This window comes from Carcharodon carcharias, chromosome 16, assembly GCF_017639515.1.
Source record: "Carcharodon carcharias isolate sCarCar2 chromosome 16, sCarCar2.pri, whole genome shotgun sequence".
In the NCBI taxonomy this organism is placed as follows: domain Eukaryota; kingdom Metazoa; phylum Chordata; class Chondrichthyes; order Lamniformes; family Lamnidae; genus Carcharodon; species Carcharodon carcharias.
Window position 1 is genome coordinate 51,773,555 of NC_054482.1, and position 16,350 is coordinate 51,789,904.

At 41.3% G+C, this 16,350-nt stretch overlaps 1 protein-coding gene across 1 annotated transcript in view; it reads left to right on the plus strand.

Annotated features, from left to right (window-relative positions):
• Positions 1 to 16,350, plus strand: part of LOC121289280 (phosphodiesterase 4D interacting protein) — a 288,682-nt gene that overhangs the window by 86,188 nt on the left and 186,144 nt on the right. The window contains exon 6 of the mRNA XM_041208572.1: positions 7,206 to 7,259. Coding sequence (XP_041064506.1) covers positions 7,206 to 7,259 — 54 coding nt within the window. The remainder of the gene's footprint in view (positions 1 to 7,205; positions 7,260 to 16,350) is intronic.

Consider the following 16,350-nt stretch of genomic DNA (forward strand, 5'->3'; position numbering starts at 1 on the left):
CCTCATGTGACTCTGTCACATGAGCAGGGACATGTTAAATATGAGTATTAAAAGATTTTTTTTTTTCTAAACACTGGTCAAAACCTCATTCTGTCCATGGTTGAGGTTACACCAAAAATGAAAAAGCCACCTGGCCTCTTCGCTTGCCTGCCAATCAAACGGTTGGATAGGCAGCAAAAACTTCCAGTCAATTAATTGATTAAGGGCCTTACTAGGCCACTTAATTGTTGGCGGGTGCGCTGCCAACTCCTGTGTGCGCCTACCGAGTGAAATATCGCGTGAGTGCACAGTGATGTCGGGATGCTCGCCCTCCATCATTGCGCATCATTTTACGCTCGTTCGGGTCGGGCGTATGCCCGTCCCATGAAAGAAAAATCCTGCCCCATCTTTTCGTGTGTGTGTGTGTCTTAAGCAAGCAGGTGCAGCAAGTAGTAAAGAAGGCAAATGGTATGTTGGCCATCATAGCAAGAGGATTTGAGTACAGGAGCAGAGATGTCTTGCTGAAATTATACAGGGCCTTGGTGAGACCACACTTAGAATATTGTGTGCAGTTTTGTTCTCCTTATCTGAGGAAGGAAGTTCTTGCTATAGAGGGAGTGCAGCAAAGGTTTACCAGACTGATTCCTGGGATGGCGGGACTGACATAAAGAGGAGAGATTGAGCCAGTTAGGATTATATTCACTGGAGTTCAGAAGAATGAGAGGGGATCTCATAGAAATCTATAAAATCCTAACAGGACTGGACAGGGTGGATGCAGGAAGGATATTCGCAATGGTGGGGGAGTCCAAAACTAAGGGTCACAGTCTGAGGAAACGGGGTAGACCATTTAGGACTGAGATGAGAAATTTCTTCACCCACAGAGTGGTGAGCTTGTGGAATTCACTACCACAGAAAGTAGTTGAGGCCAAAATATTGTATGTTTTCAAGAAGGAGTTAGATATAGCTCTTGGGGCGAAAGGGATCAAAGGGTATGGGGAGAAAGCGGGAGCAGGCTTTTGAGTTGGATGATCGGCCATGATCATAATAAATGGCGGTGCAAGCTTGAAGGGCCGAATGGCCTACACCTGCTCCTATTTTCTATGGCAAGGATTTTCCGCTCAGTGATTTGGGGGCGGGGCCCGCTCGCCGAGGAGAAAATGATGCCAAATGATGTCGGAAGGAATCCCTGACGTCATCCCGGTCCCTTTAAATTTTTAGGGAGGCGGGCAGACAGCGAAATTAACTGAACACCCGCCAACCTGTCAATGGCCAATTAAGGCCATTGATAGGCTCATTAAGATAATTAAAGACCTGCCCATCCAAGCTTAAGGCTGGCGGGCAGGTCAGGAGCCCCAGCAGACTCCAGATTATTCATGAAACTTCATCCACTTCATGTCCATTTTTTAAACATTTAATAAATTTTATGTGTTTATTATTAACATGTCCCATCTCTTGTGACATTGTCACATGAGGGGGACATGTTAATAATTTCAAAAATTATCTATTTTTAGACTTTACTTACATGTCACGAATCTCCCTGAGACAGGACTTTTCCTCAGGGAGCAGTGCGCTCTTTTGCACGCACTTTGACAGATGGGGAATCCCTCCCTGCCCCCGCACAAGAAGCGCAAAGCTCTTCCTGTCGGGCAGGCCGCTGGGCAGGCCTTAATTGGCCCGCCCACCCAAAATGATGGCGGGCCCCTTTCAGTGGCAGGGGTTGACTGTCCACCCACTACCGAGCCGGTGGGGCCCGCATGCCATCTGAGGGCAAAATTCTGCCCTATGTTTCTGTGTTTCTATATGTATATGAGGAATGAGTGCCTCTTGTGATTACATTTTGGGTTTTGTGAAAAATATACGTTCATCCTTATCTCTCCCCTGTCAGTAACAATTTTTAGAAACCAACAGAGAATAACTTATAAAAACAATAGAGGGAGAAATTGGAGTATAAGAGAAACTGGTAAGAAATATAAAAACAGATTGTTAAATCTTCTAAAGTATATAAAAAGAAGAGTAGCTGATGTAAGCATTGGCCCGATCCCGCACGCCGACAGCAATATTCTTCCCATAGATTCATTACAGCACAGAAGGAAACCATTTGGCCCATCGAGTCCAAGCCAGCTCTCTTTAGAACAATCCAGTCAGTCCTATTTTCCCGCTCTGTTTCTGTAGCCCTGCAAGTTTATTTCCCGGAAGTGCCAATTTAATTTCCTTTTGAAAGCAATGAACGTCTCTGCTTTCACCATCCTTGTAGGCAATAATTTCCTTGTCATTACCACTTCCTGCATAAAACAGTTCTTCCTCACATCACCACATCTCTTGCTCAAAACCTTAAATCTGCCTCCCCTAGCCTTTGTACCATCAACTAATGGGAACAGATTTTCTTTGTCTACCTTATCTAAACCTGTCATAATCTTGTACATCTCCATCAGGTCTCCCATAAATCTCCTTTGCTCCAAGGAGACCAACCCCAACATTCCAACCTAACCTTGCAACTAAAATCCCTCATCCCTAGAATCATTCTGCTAAATCTCCTCTGCACCCTCTCATGGACCCTCACAGACCTTCCTAAAGTGTTTGCAATACTCTAGTTGTGATCCAATCAGAGCCTGGTTTCCACTTTTGTATTCAGAATTCTACTTATGAAGCTCAACATCCCATATGCTTTGCTAACTACTCTCAATATGCCCTACAAGGTCCAAAAATCTATGCACATGTATCCCCAGATATCCTCTGTCTCTGCACGCTCTTTAAACTGTACCATTAAGTCTATATTTCTTCTCTCTATTCCTTCTGCCAAAATGCATCACTTCACACTTCTTTGAATTGAATTCCACCTGCCACATGCCTGCTAGTGTATCTGTGTCCTGTTGCAGTCACTTGTTATCATCCTCACTGGAATCTGGGCCTGCATCAGCTTGATACAGACAATTGAGGTACATCTTGACTTTGTGTGAGAGTGTAAAACAGGTGAGTTGGCAGCTCTGTTTTATATTTTCCCAACCTTCTTTATTGCCATTGAAGTGACTATCGCACAAAATCAAAAACTACCCCACTTGCCTTCATGAATAGAATATGCTAATCTCCAAGCTTCAGTTTTTGCTTTGCCTTCCCATTAGGCAGAGCTCTATGATAGATGCACTAATGGAGTAAATGACATGATAATTTCTATGTTACCAGATCTACAATGCATTGCTCAATAAACCTCTCCTTAAACTTATGACAGGAAGTGCCAGTTGAGAATAATCATGTAAAATGTTACTCAGTGTCTTTGTTGTCGGATGTTCACTACATTTTGTGGTAACAATCAGGAAAAACATGTGCAGGATTTCTTTTATTATGTCTCATCGTTTAGTTTTGCTCTGTTTCTCATTACTTTGCCAGTTCCACGTGGAATAGGGCACATCAGTTCCAGTTACAAGCTTCTCCAAGACCAGCCACTCTTGGATGAAGTGAGACATTCTCTCCCCATCAGATGGGTAACTCGGCTCCGTTTGTTATGCTGTACAGTAGCAGGCTGAAAACTGGTGGCAGTTACACACAGGGGTTTCAGTACAGGGAAACTGCAGCAGTCTGATACCCTTTCTCAGATGATGACGCAATAACAACCTCCATGTGCTCTGCTCAACCTGATTTTTTTTTATTGTTATTATTTGGCACAATTCTCCATAAGCTTGGTGGATGCCAATGCAGAAAGCTTCCACAAAGCTCAATATGTATAGATGCATAGAGCTGGCTCTGTATATTTAGCACCACAGCACAAGAGGCCAGCTAATCCAGCAGCAATTCAGAAGAAACCCTGTAGGTTACGGCACTTCAAGTGCATATCCAAGTATTTTATTTTAAATGCAATGAGGGTTTCTGCCTCTACCACCCTTTCAGGCATTTAGTTCCAGAACCCCACCATCCTCTGGGTGAAAAACATTCTCCTCAACACCCCACCAATCTTTCTGCTATGTTTTTAAAATCTATGTCCTCTGGTTATTGACCCCTCTGCTTACGGAAATAGATTCTTCCTAACCACACTATCTAAGCTCCACAAAATTTTGTACATCTCAATTGAATCTCCCCTCAACCTCCCTTGTTCCAAGAAAACAACCACAGCCTATCCTCAGCTAAAATTCTCCATTCCTGGCAACATCCTCATAAACCTCCTCTGCACCATCTCTAGTAAATCACATCCTTCTTCTAAAGTAGTGACCAGAACCGTACACAGTAATCTAGCTATGACCAAACTAGTGCTTCATACAGTTTTAGCATAACCTCCCTGCTCTTATTTCTATGTCTTGGCTACCAAAGGAAAGTATCCCATATGTCTCCTTAACCACCATATTTACCTGTCCTATGTCACATGTAAATAAACATTTATCCTTTCTTTTGATTTAAATTTACCAGAAAGCTTGTTCTTTAAAGTTACAACACTCAAAGGGTTTAAAACACTCCTTCTCAAAATACATCTTGTTGCAGTCAGCTGCAAGGTGAGGAAAAATGAGGAAAAGTTATCCCACCATCTCTCCCCGTCTGTAACAGATTTGGGGCTCACCAGAATCTAATACTAGTGAATATAACAAGTTGTAGAAGGTTAATGACCATGACTTTAAGGAATATACATGAATGACTGTGTATGAATGGTTACTATTGTGTTTTGCCTTTTTTTTTATTCTGTGTGATGTAACATAAAAAATGAAATACAATGGAACTTCATTTTCTCCCTTTTTCTTGGGGAGATGTGATGGTCACATCATGCCTGTAAAGATAATTGGGCACTGAACTTAGCAACCTGGAGTAATGGACATTGTACACTCCCAAAGTGGTTTCCAGAAAGTCAAGTGACTTCTGTTTATGGTTTCTGGGCAGAGAAATAAAATTACTAGGAAGTTACTTAAAAATGCAAATAGGTTTTCTAGGTGCAAATTGACTGCCCTTTGCCATTTCAATAGAAGAGATTCAAAAGACAATGGCTACCAGACCTGTCGGCACCATGAGGATGGAATGTCAAATAAGGGCTTTTAGTGAGCTATGTTGATGGGATATGAATCATCCCATATACCTCCCACTTCCACCCCTCCCAATCACCTCGGCTCCAATCCATTCGGTGGACAATTCTGGGACCTGTAGCACAGAGGACCAGCAGCAGAGGAGAAAATAACCCACCCTCTAAAAGACAGTCATCTCAGGCAGAAAGGGGCTAATTTGTTTTCACCTGCAAGAATATACTTATTCTCTGCAGAAATTCAGCCACAATTTGTATGAAAACCCAGAAACTTCTAACTCCATTTGTCTTCAAAGAATAAAGAAAGAATCCTTCAGGCCTGCAATACTTTTCATCTTAAAAGACCGTTTAAGAACAGGTGACTTGTTTCTTGTTAACCTGTTAGTAATCTAAGTGCATGTCTCATCTCTAGAACTCATCTTTTCTTGTGTGTCTGTGTGTTTGAGGGAGTTGATGTTTCATTGTGTTTAATTTTCAGGTGTTGTGTAAATAAATGTTTATCCTTTCTGTTGATTTAAATGTACCCGAAAGCCTGTTCATGCCTACTCTTTAAAGTCATAATACTCAAAAGGTTTAAAACACTCCTTCTGAAAATATATCTGGTTGCAGTCAGTCGAGAGGTAAAGAAAAAGATGAAAGTTATCCCACCACTGTACCCCACCTGTAACATCTGCTATCTTCATGTGTTTTGTCTATCAGATACTCCAAGGTCCCTCTGTCCCTCTACACTTCTTTGTATCCTATCACTTATTATTTATTCCCTCACCTTGTTTGCCCTACTGAAAAGTATTACCTCACACTTCTCTAGATGGAATACCATTTGCCACTTTTCTGCCTATCTGTCCAGTCTATTGATACTTGCTGCAATCTACAGCTTTCTTCCTCACTATCAACTAGACAATCAATTTTTGTATCATCTGAAAATGACTTAATCCTGCCCTATAAATCTAAATCATTAATACATAATACGAAAAGCAAGGGATTGGGTATTGAGCCCTGCAGGACCCCACTGGAAGATTTCCAGCCACAAAACACCCAATTTTACCATTTGCTTTCTGCTACTGAGCCAACTTTCTGTTTGCCCTTGAATCCATGGGCTCTTACTTTTTTCTGACCAGTCTGCCACATGGGACTTTGTCAAAAGTCTTGCTAAACTCCACATAGACTACACATTTCCTCATTGACCCTGCTTGTTACTTCCTCAAAAAACTCAATCAAGTTAGCCAGACAAAACCTTTCCTTAACACATCAGTGCTGACTGTCTTGATTAATTTGTGCCTTTCTAAATTATTTTATATATATATATATTATATATAAATATATACTGTCTCTCAGAAATATTTCCAATAATTTGTCTACTGAGGTTAAGCTGACTGACCTGTAATCACTTGGTCTATCCATTCCTTCCTTTTTAAACAATAGCACAATGTTAGCAGTCCTCCAGCAACATGGCTGTGGCCATAGACGTTATTTCCTCCCTTGCTTCTCTTAGCAGTCTGGGATGCATTTCATCTGATCCTGGTTATTTATCTACTTTCAAAGATGCTAGACCCTTGTACTATACAGTATTTCACACTCTTTAGTTACAATGTCTGCATCTTTAGATGCAAAGTAGTCATTAAGAATTATGCCTCCATAAACAACTTTCTTTTTTGCTCCCTTGTCGTCTCTCTTTCCTTATTCTCTTGTTGTTTATGTATTTTATAAAACATCTGGGATTTCTTTGATTTTTACTTGCTGATGTTTTTTATGCCCTTTCTTTACTCTCCTTATTTCCTTTCAATGTTATTCCTGAATTTTCCATGCCCTTTGAGGCTTCCTGCAATAATTTCTTAGGCTCTCGGTATCTGACTCTTTTATGCCCTATCCTACTCTCTGTTTACATTGATATCTGGGAGGGGATGGGGGATGGCGTGGTGGCCGTCTACATTTGGGAGTATCACTTTTTTTTCTTTCTGGGAACATATTTGTTCTGACCAATGCAATGTGGGTCTTTGAATTTGAAACACTGGAGAATGTACTGTTTTCATTTGAGAATGCCACTGACAGGGAGAACCAAGTACAAGGTAGGCCACTGCAAGGTTAAAGCACGTATGAGTTAGAGGCAGAAATTCTGTCGCCTGCACTCCTGGGCCAAGTGCAAAATGGAGAATTTCTGGGGAATTACCCCGAGTGGCTGCATAATGGCATGCCCTGCCCCACAGTAAACAATCAGTTTTCTCTGTGTTGCTAGGATTTGCAAGATGAATTGGGCAGAGAAAAATTGTGGACCCAACAGGAAATGCAGGTAGGTGTGAATTCCTTTATATCAAGTGTTCCATGTCAGTGACTGAGTGCCTTGTTTTTGTTCCACTTTACCAGTTTCACTGTATTCACACCTCCCCTGGAGTTGATAGTGTTCACTGGCACTGATGATGCCAGATTTAATATTATCTCTGCTGAGCTCCGTAACTCTACATTATTTAATCCTCCTTGTTCTTAATTACTGAGTTCATCCAGGTGGCTTCTGAAAGTGTGTGTAATCTGATTCTGACATCGTTTACAGCACCAACTATATATGGTGTGCAGTAAAACAGCTTTGTTTGCATCACATAAGAAAGCATTTGAGACAAACTGAATTTGAGTCACTCATCTCATCAAAATAATCCTCACATGAACATAACACTTGTCTAATTCCTTTACTGCAGTTCTAAGCAGAAATTATTTTTAAATCAATTTGTACAGAGTGGCAAATTAAAGGGATTCACTCTATTCATTAATAAAATGTAAACTTTTGGATCAGTGGTAGTTCTCTTGCCTCTGTTAGGAAGTTCTAGGTTTAAGTTTCTGTTTCAGGCACTGAGCACATCATCTAGACTGAGGGAATGTTGTGTTTCTGATGGATGCTGCATTTCAAACGAGACATTAAATCATGGGACTGTCTGCTTTTTCAGGTGGCTGCAAAAAATCCTATGACACATTTTGAAGAAGAGTTGGGAATTATCCCAACATTTGTCCCAACATTTATTCATCAACCAACACCATGCAAACCAGATTAACCAGTTATTTTGCCTCATGCACAACTACCATGTTTATCTGCATAACAATAGTGAGCAACTTTAGAACAATTCATGCATGGTTTGGGACACCCTGGGCATGCAAGTTCATTCACATAAATTTTCTGTATGGAAACAGTAAAATAATTAAATGCAGCATTAAATGTATCTTATTCACTCTTCAATGACCTGAGCATATGTGAGGACTGTTAGAATATTCATTTGAACATGCTACTACTTAAATGCTTCTCAACAATCAGCAAATGAAAAAAGAACAGGTAATGTTTGGTGGCATTGGTTCTGGGATGATTGTTGGATAGGACTCTTGAAGAATATCCTGTTCTTCCTTGGTTTAACATCTCACCTGACAACAAGCAATTTTGACAATACAGCAATTTCTCAGTACTGCTATGAAATATAAACCTAAATTACTTGAGTTAAGATTTGCTACCATCAAGTCAAGCTAACACGCACATATATGATGAAATTTTGCCTGTGTGATGTCTGTTTGCTTCCACAAGTTGTAACCAATGTATCATATTGGGACTTTGGGCTTTATTTAATGAGTCAACAGTTTACAGATTATAGGTTTAAAAAGGGAGCCTCTTTTCACAAAACTGCTTGCAATTTCCCTCAGTTAATGGATCCGTTATTAAACAGGTGTCTGATGAAGATACACATCATTGTATGTGGAGTTATGTAGTGACAGCCATCATTGTAGCACTCAAATTTCTTGGCAAGGCATTAAGAATTTAAATATAGCCAGGTTTCCTCTCATTGTAGTGCTTCAACATGTTAATCCCACCTGACCCTTCTGTTCCTATGATTGAGATCAGCGAGTTCAGCTGAGAAAGAAGAATCAGACCTAAAACTTCTTGGGTTTGTTTTATAATTGTAATGTTTCAAAACTTTGATTTGCATTACTGTTTTGACCATACATCCCCCTATGCTGCAGTCTGCTACTCCAAATATTAGCTGAACTTTCTCCTCCTTTTGGGGACTAAGTTCCAGCAGAACTTTTATCTGTCTCTCCAAATTGATCCCAATCCAGATCCATTTCCCTGCCTTGGGGGTCATTAACAGAACAAATGCATGCCATGCTGCTAGTAGATGCCTGCCACCAAGAAGGACCCACCAGTACGAGCAGAATATTAGTGATACCACAGCAGGGATGTCACTGAAATCCTTGACGAGCCAGCGAGAGACCTTTCAAAGAGCAGAAATACTCTGAAGATTGGTGTGTATCTCCCCACCATGGCCTCAGCTAAGACCATGGCCTACAGCAGGTAAGTGCAGAGAGATAGAGTAGAAAGCCACTACCTCATACAAATAGATGGAACTTTGGAAAAAGCTTTCAGATTGTGCTTTAGCACTGAATTTCAATAAAGGACCCTTAGCTGACATATGTTTTTTTAAAGTGTAGCATTGAAGGAGGGCTGGCACGGTGGCACAGTGGTTAGCACTGCTGTCTCACAGCTCCAGAGACCCAGGTTCAACACTGACTTTTGGTGTCTGCCTATGTGCAGTATGCATATTCGCCCATGTCTATGTGGGTTTCTGCTGGGTGCTCTGGTTTCCTCCCACTGTCCAAAGACGTGCTGGTTAGGTGGATTGGCTGTGATAAATTGCCCCCTCGTGTGAGTGTGTGCCCTGTGATGGACTGGTGTCCTGTCCTGGGTGTACCCTGCCTAGTGCCCATTGCCTGTTGGGATAGGCTCTGACTTCCTGTGACTCTGAATTGGATAGAGTGGTACTGGAGAAGTGAGTGAGAGCATTGAAGGAGACATGAACAAAGCTCCTGTCTCTCTTCTAGTGGTATACGTATGAAAAATGTCCCATGGCACTATTTGCAGAAGAGAAGGAAATTTATCCTGTGCATTGACCAAGATAGATGGATGCTTGGTTTAATGTGTCATCTGGCAGAATGCAGTACTCCTTCACATATTGGGTTCCTTATCAAAGTTTGGTACAAAAATACACAGTCTGAAATCTCTTTTCCAAAGCTGCCACTTTTAGTATGATGTAGCTGCCTTCTTACTTTCTAGTCTGTCCCTCAACACTCACCTGCTAAACGCCCCGATCTTAACTGAGGCCTTCAGTCGGACATGCAGTCTGATCTTCAGGATCCTCAGCATCTTTAACGTCCCCTGCAGGCTCTCCTGATTCCGCAGGATCATACTGCTCTACCCTCGATATTCTGTCTGCACTGGTCGGTCCTTCTTGGCAGTAAGCTTATAGTCAGGAGCTCACCATGTCAGTGATTTCTGTTCTTTGTGAGGGCTTTCTGATTGCAAAATGGCTGCTGCATTTCCACATGTAATAACAGAATGAACTACAGTGCGTAAGAACCCATGTATAACATTTTGGCCATTTTTGAGACCATAGGCAAGAGTTGAATGGTGCCTTCATGGTGAATCTAGTGCCTTTTTTCAAAATGATGTTCAATTTGTGGTTTACATTATTCATCAATATTAACTAGCTATTGACTGAATATAAGAAGTAGGAGCAAGAGTGGACCATATAGCTCCTTGAACCTGCTTAGCCATTCAATAAGATCATGGCTAATCTTCTGCCCTACATTTTCCTGCCCAGCCCCATATCCCATGAGACAAAAAATCTATCTCTCTCTGCTTTGAACGTACTCAATGATGGAGCATACATAACTCTCTGGGGTAAGGAATTCCAAAGATTCAAATCTTTGAGTGAAGAAATTTTCCCTCATCTCAGTCTTAAATGAGTGAATCCATATCCTATGGACTTGTGTTGTACATTCCCCAGCCAGGGGAAACAACCTCTGTTTCCACCCCTCTTTCACCTTCACATAATCCATCTCTGACACTTCCCTTCCTTTCCCTATCTTGATTTCTCTGTCTCCATTTCCGGTAATAGACCATCTACCAATATTCATTACAAGTCCAACAACTCCCACAGCTACCTCAGCTACGCCTCTTCACATCTGGCTTCCTCCAAGGAATCCATTCCATTCTCCCAGTTTCTCTGCCTCCATCGCATCTGTCCTGATGATGCTACCTTCCAAAACAGCATTTCTGCAAGCATGACGCAGTCCTTCCTGTCGCTTGCCATTTCAATTCACTATCATGCACTCATGTTCACATTCCTCAGTCTGCTGTAATGTTCCAGTGAAGCCCAATGCAAACTGGAGGAACAGCATCTCATCTTCCAATTTATATTTTACATCTGGACTTCACATTGAGTTCAACAACTTCAGACCATGAACTCTGTCTTCCATTTTGATATTTTTTTTCCAACCTCCTACTCCCACAAGGGCCAATCTGTAACTTTTCTTATGTTTTGCTTTCAGAGAGCGCTGACCATTGTTCTGCTATTAATGCATTCTTCTCCCTGACCTTTATACCACTATTAACACATTCTGCCTTAGACTTTAATGCTATCATTACCATTACCTTTGTCTTGTGTCCATGACATCTCTGTCAAATCTCTCCTGAGCTCCCACCTTTCCCTGACCTTCTATTTTGCTCCACCTGCTCTACTCACTTTCTTCAACAGCATAAAACCTCTCTTCAACTCTTAAGAAGAGTCATACGGACTCGAAACATTAACTCTGTTTCTCTCCCCACACATGCTGCCAGACCTACTGAGTTTTTCAAGCATTTTCTGTTTTTATTTGAAATAACCTCTATGTCTACCCTGTCAAGCCCCTTCATAATCTTGAATGTTTCAATGAGATCACCTTGCATTCTAATCTCCAGACAGTATAGGCCCACTTTACTCAGCCTCTAATCATAGGACAACCCTCTCTTCTCAGGAACCAACCTAGTGAACTTTCACTGCACTGCCTCCAAGGCAAGTATATTCTTCCTTGAATATGGAGACCAAAACTGCGCACAATACTCCAGGTGTGGTCTCACCAAAGCCCTGTACAATTGTCGCAAATCTTCCTTATTCTTGTACTCCAATCTCCTTGCAGTAAAGACCAACATGCCATTTGCCTTCCTAATTGCCGTACCTGCATGTTAACTTGCTTTGTTCATTGTATGAGTACACCTGAGTCCCTCTGAACAACATTTAAGTACACCTTTAAAAAAAATCCTTTTCTATTCTTACTGCCTTCCTGCATAACATCAAACTTTCCCACATGATACTCCATCTGCCACCTTGTTGCCCACTCACCTAAGCTATCCAAATCTTTTTGCAGTCTCAAAGAACTCAAAGCTTACATTCTCACCTAGCTTTTTATCATCAGCAAACTTTGATTCATTACTCTCCATCTCTTCATCCAAGTAATCAATATAGGTTGTAAATAGTTGAGGCACCAGCACTGTTGCTTGCGGCACTCCATTAGTCAAAGCCTGCCTGTTTATCCCTACTTTTTGCTTCCTGCCCATTAACCAATCTATCAAAAATATAATTACCCCAACTTCATGAGCCATTATCTTGTGTATTAACATTTTGTGTGGCACCTTATCCAAGGTCAGAGGCTAGGAATCCTCCGGCGAGTAACTCACCTCCTGACTCCCCCAAAGCCTGTCCACCATATACAAGGAGCATGATGGAATACCCTCCACTTGTCTAGAGCTATGAAAAAACTGCTTGCTTGGGAAAGATCTCAGTTTCAACAATTTTTGTTGTCATCAATTTCCATTAAACAGGAATTCAGTTATGAGGAATCTTGCCTAAGGGTAGAATTTTCTGCCTGTTGGGCGGGTGAAGTGGGAGCTGGCACAAGTGGGTGTGGACCCGATTGGGTCTGCACCACCACTTTACATGGGCGGGCCAATTAAGGCTGTGCACTCCCTGTGCGGGCGGGGTTGGGGTGGTTGGGCGGGTTCCCTGAATCAGGAGAGTGCTCTTTCGCGCATGCGCGCAAAAATCTCCAGAGGCACAGAAGTGGGTGATTAGTTTTAAATCCAAAAAGTTTATTAACGTGACAAGAAAATTTTTATGACATGTCTCCTCATGTGAAACTGTCACATGAGCTGGGACATGTGCATTAATTTAAATAAAAATTTTTGTCAAAATTTAAAATTATTCATGAAACCTCACGCCCATGGATGAGGTTGAAAAATGTGAAGACTGCCTGGGCACTTCACCATAAATTATTTTAATTGTGAGTTAAATGGCCTGAATAGGCCTTTGACAGTTCGGTGGGCGCGCAGCCGGCTTGGGTGCGTGCCCGCTGAACTGAAAGTCTGAATGACACGCAGTGACATCGTGACGCATGCCCAACATCACCACACGTCATTTTACGCCTCAGTAAGCAGGCCTCGCCTCCGCTCGCCTATCCGAAGATTCAGTCCTATGTTTACGTAAGGTATTAAATTGAGAATATTAATTTTTAAAAATTGGGGGAAGAGAGAGATTGATTACTTTTGAAGTGTAGTCACTGATGTTAAGTAGGTAAACACAGCATGCAATCCCATATAGCAAAATTCCGCAAGCAGTTATCTATTTTTATTGACGTTAATTGAAGAACAAATATTGGGCAGGACACTGTGAATTGTGCCATAGGATCTGAGCCTGTATATTAGTTTGACATTTCATTCGAAAAACATTTGAGCATACAACACTCCTTTAATATCGCACAGAGCCCACAGGCTAGCTCACGAGCTAAATCCATTGTGCAGAGGAGGGACTTGGAGGTGAGGATACTATCATTAAGCCAAGCTGGTACTTATCTTTTCAGCTACTGGCATTTCTACCAACAAATATATTGAAATCTCCCATTATAATCAATTTATCTGCTGATGGCATTAAATGATCACGTTATCTAAATCAACATGAAACTACTCCTTCACCTCTTCTTCACTTGGTTCAAAGTCACTCATGATGGTAGCATCATTATGCTTGTTTCAGTCTCATGGCCAACATCTGTTGTTAGACAACTTTGCACTAATATTAAGAATCACAAATCATGGCCTATTCCCGCTCTTAATTCATATGTTCATATGCATGGCCATTGCCATCTTCCAACAGTTGTGCCATTCCATTCAGCTTCAATGCAACAATGTCAATGTCAAAGTGAGCTAGCTATTGCTATCAGCACAATTCCTTGTTCTGTATCTTGTTGCCAAAAGGAGTCCTGATGTTTCCTGAAGGTGCTTTCAAGATCTGTTTTATTTGAATAGCTGCTTTATGCATGCAGTGCAAAGAGTACCCAATTAGTTGTAACTTGTTGGCCTAGTTGTTAAGAGGCTAATCAAACTAAGAGCATCTTTCCTAATGCTGTCCCCACTGAGTTTTTTTTAAATTCATTCACAGGATGTGGGGATGCTGGCCAGCATTTATTGCATCCTTATTTGCCCTTGAGAAGGTGGTGGTGAGCTAACTTCTTGAATACAACCATATTAAATGGTTTAACTAGCCAATTTGACTCCCAGTAGCAGAGAAACAACCCCCTAATGTCTCTCAGAGTTCTTCTTGAGAGTTCTTGACTGTTTCAGCTGAGAGCTATATGCTGCTATTGTCTCACACTTTGCTAGTCAAGATGGCTTCTTTTGTACAGTTCAACAAATAAAAATGTTAATTTTCAAGGAGCCATTGTTTCAGGAGTTAATTACATTGTGGTCCTTTGAAATCCCTGTCTGTCTCCCCTTCTTTAAGAAGTCAAGGGGTTTTCACACCTTTTTAGAGGGTAAAATGGAAAACCCTAGAGGAGTTATTTTCATTTTAATGACTCTTCATAGACAGCTCTAGAGATATCATAATAAAAACAAAATATTGCGGATGCTGGGAATCTGAAATAAAACAGAAAATGCTGGAAAAACTCAGCAGGTCTGGCTGCATCTGCACGGACAAACAGGGTTAGCATTTCGAATCCAATATAACTCTTCAGGAGAAGTCAAATCAGAGTTGAAATGTTAACCGTAGAGATATGAGTATGACAAGGTTTGAACTAACACAGAAGGATGCCATATTGTCTGTCCATATTTGCATTTTGAAAAGGGCTTTTTAACTCACTGTAACGATTTGAAGACAGAAACTGGGGAGAAAGGTTGGCTTTGATTGATTGGCATATTTATGAGGTTGCTAGTTTTTTTTTAAAAATTCTTTTTTGGCCAGCCCAGACACATTGGGCTGAATGGCCTCTTTCTGTGCTGTAACTTTTCTATGGTTCTATGGTTATAATAAGTTCTTTCTTTGATCACTTTTGTCAATGTCTCAATGTTAATTTGCACATTAAGAGGTGTAAAGTGTTTGAAGCGTCTGTTATTGAAATTTTAATTACCTGTCTGATTGACACTTTTATAGGATTGTGGGAACAGCAGTTTTATTTTCAAAAGATTTGTGAGCAGTTCCACACTTGCCTTTGCACAGAACCAATGAGCCATATAATAAGAGTAAACTGAAAGAATGGTCATGGAAGTCCATAATATGGCATGGAAGGTATGAGGGCCTATGGGGTATGGGTGGGGGGCATATGTTGACATGGAAGGCATGAAGGTGGCATGGAAAGTGGGTGAGGTTCAGTGGGTGTGAAGGGTGAGAGCCTAATAGCCTCTAATAACTGGAATGAAGTCCCGGAGAATCAAAGGGGACCTTCTAACTAACCCACATCTGCACTTGCCTACGCTCTGCTTCTGGGGTCAGTGCACCCAACTCTCATACCCGCTTCTCCACCCCCTCTCCGAGATCAGACATTGTGACATTTGGGCTGCCTTTCTACCAAGGTAGGTTTAGCGAGTTAGGAAATTTCCCAGCTCGAGCTACCCACCTCGGTTGTGAAAAGTGGCCTTAAGTATCACTTTAGTGTTGCACTGTTAGGATTGTTGCTTTCAAATGAGACTTATTCTGAGGCCCCATCTGAAGTCCCTCTCATGTGGACATTTTAAAAATTACATAGCATTACAAGGGAGTCAAGGGTTTTTTTGGGTTGGGGAGGCAGGCAGGAAAGTGGAGTTAAGGCCCAATCAGATCAGCCATGACCTTATTGAATGGTGGTGCAGACTTGATGGGCTAAATGGTCTACTCTTGCTCTTATTTCTGATCATCCTTATTCCAATCAGAAGAGGTGATTTCCTGGCCAATATTTATCCCTCAACCAATACCACCAATTATCTGGTTATTTATCTTATTACTGTTGGTGAGATTTTGCCCTGTGCAAATTGACTGGTGCATTTCTCTTACACCAGTAACTACATTTCAAATGTACTTTTGGCTGCTAAATACTTTGAGATCCTGAGGTCCTGAAAGGCGCTATAATAAATGCAAGCATTATCTTTTTGCTTAGCATCACAAATTTAAAGGTCGCAACAGTATTTGTAACTTAAAAATTATGTAATGACATTTTTGTGGATTATTGAATGATATCTTGACGTCGTTCTGTTCGGATTTGAACCTCTTCGCTGAAAACAGGCGGAGACA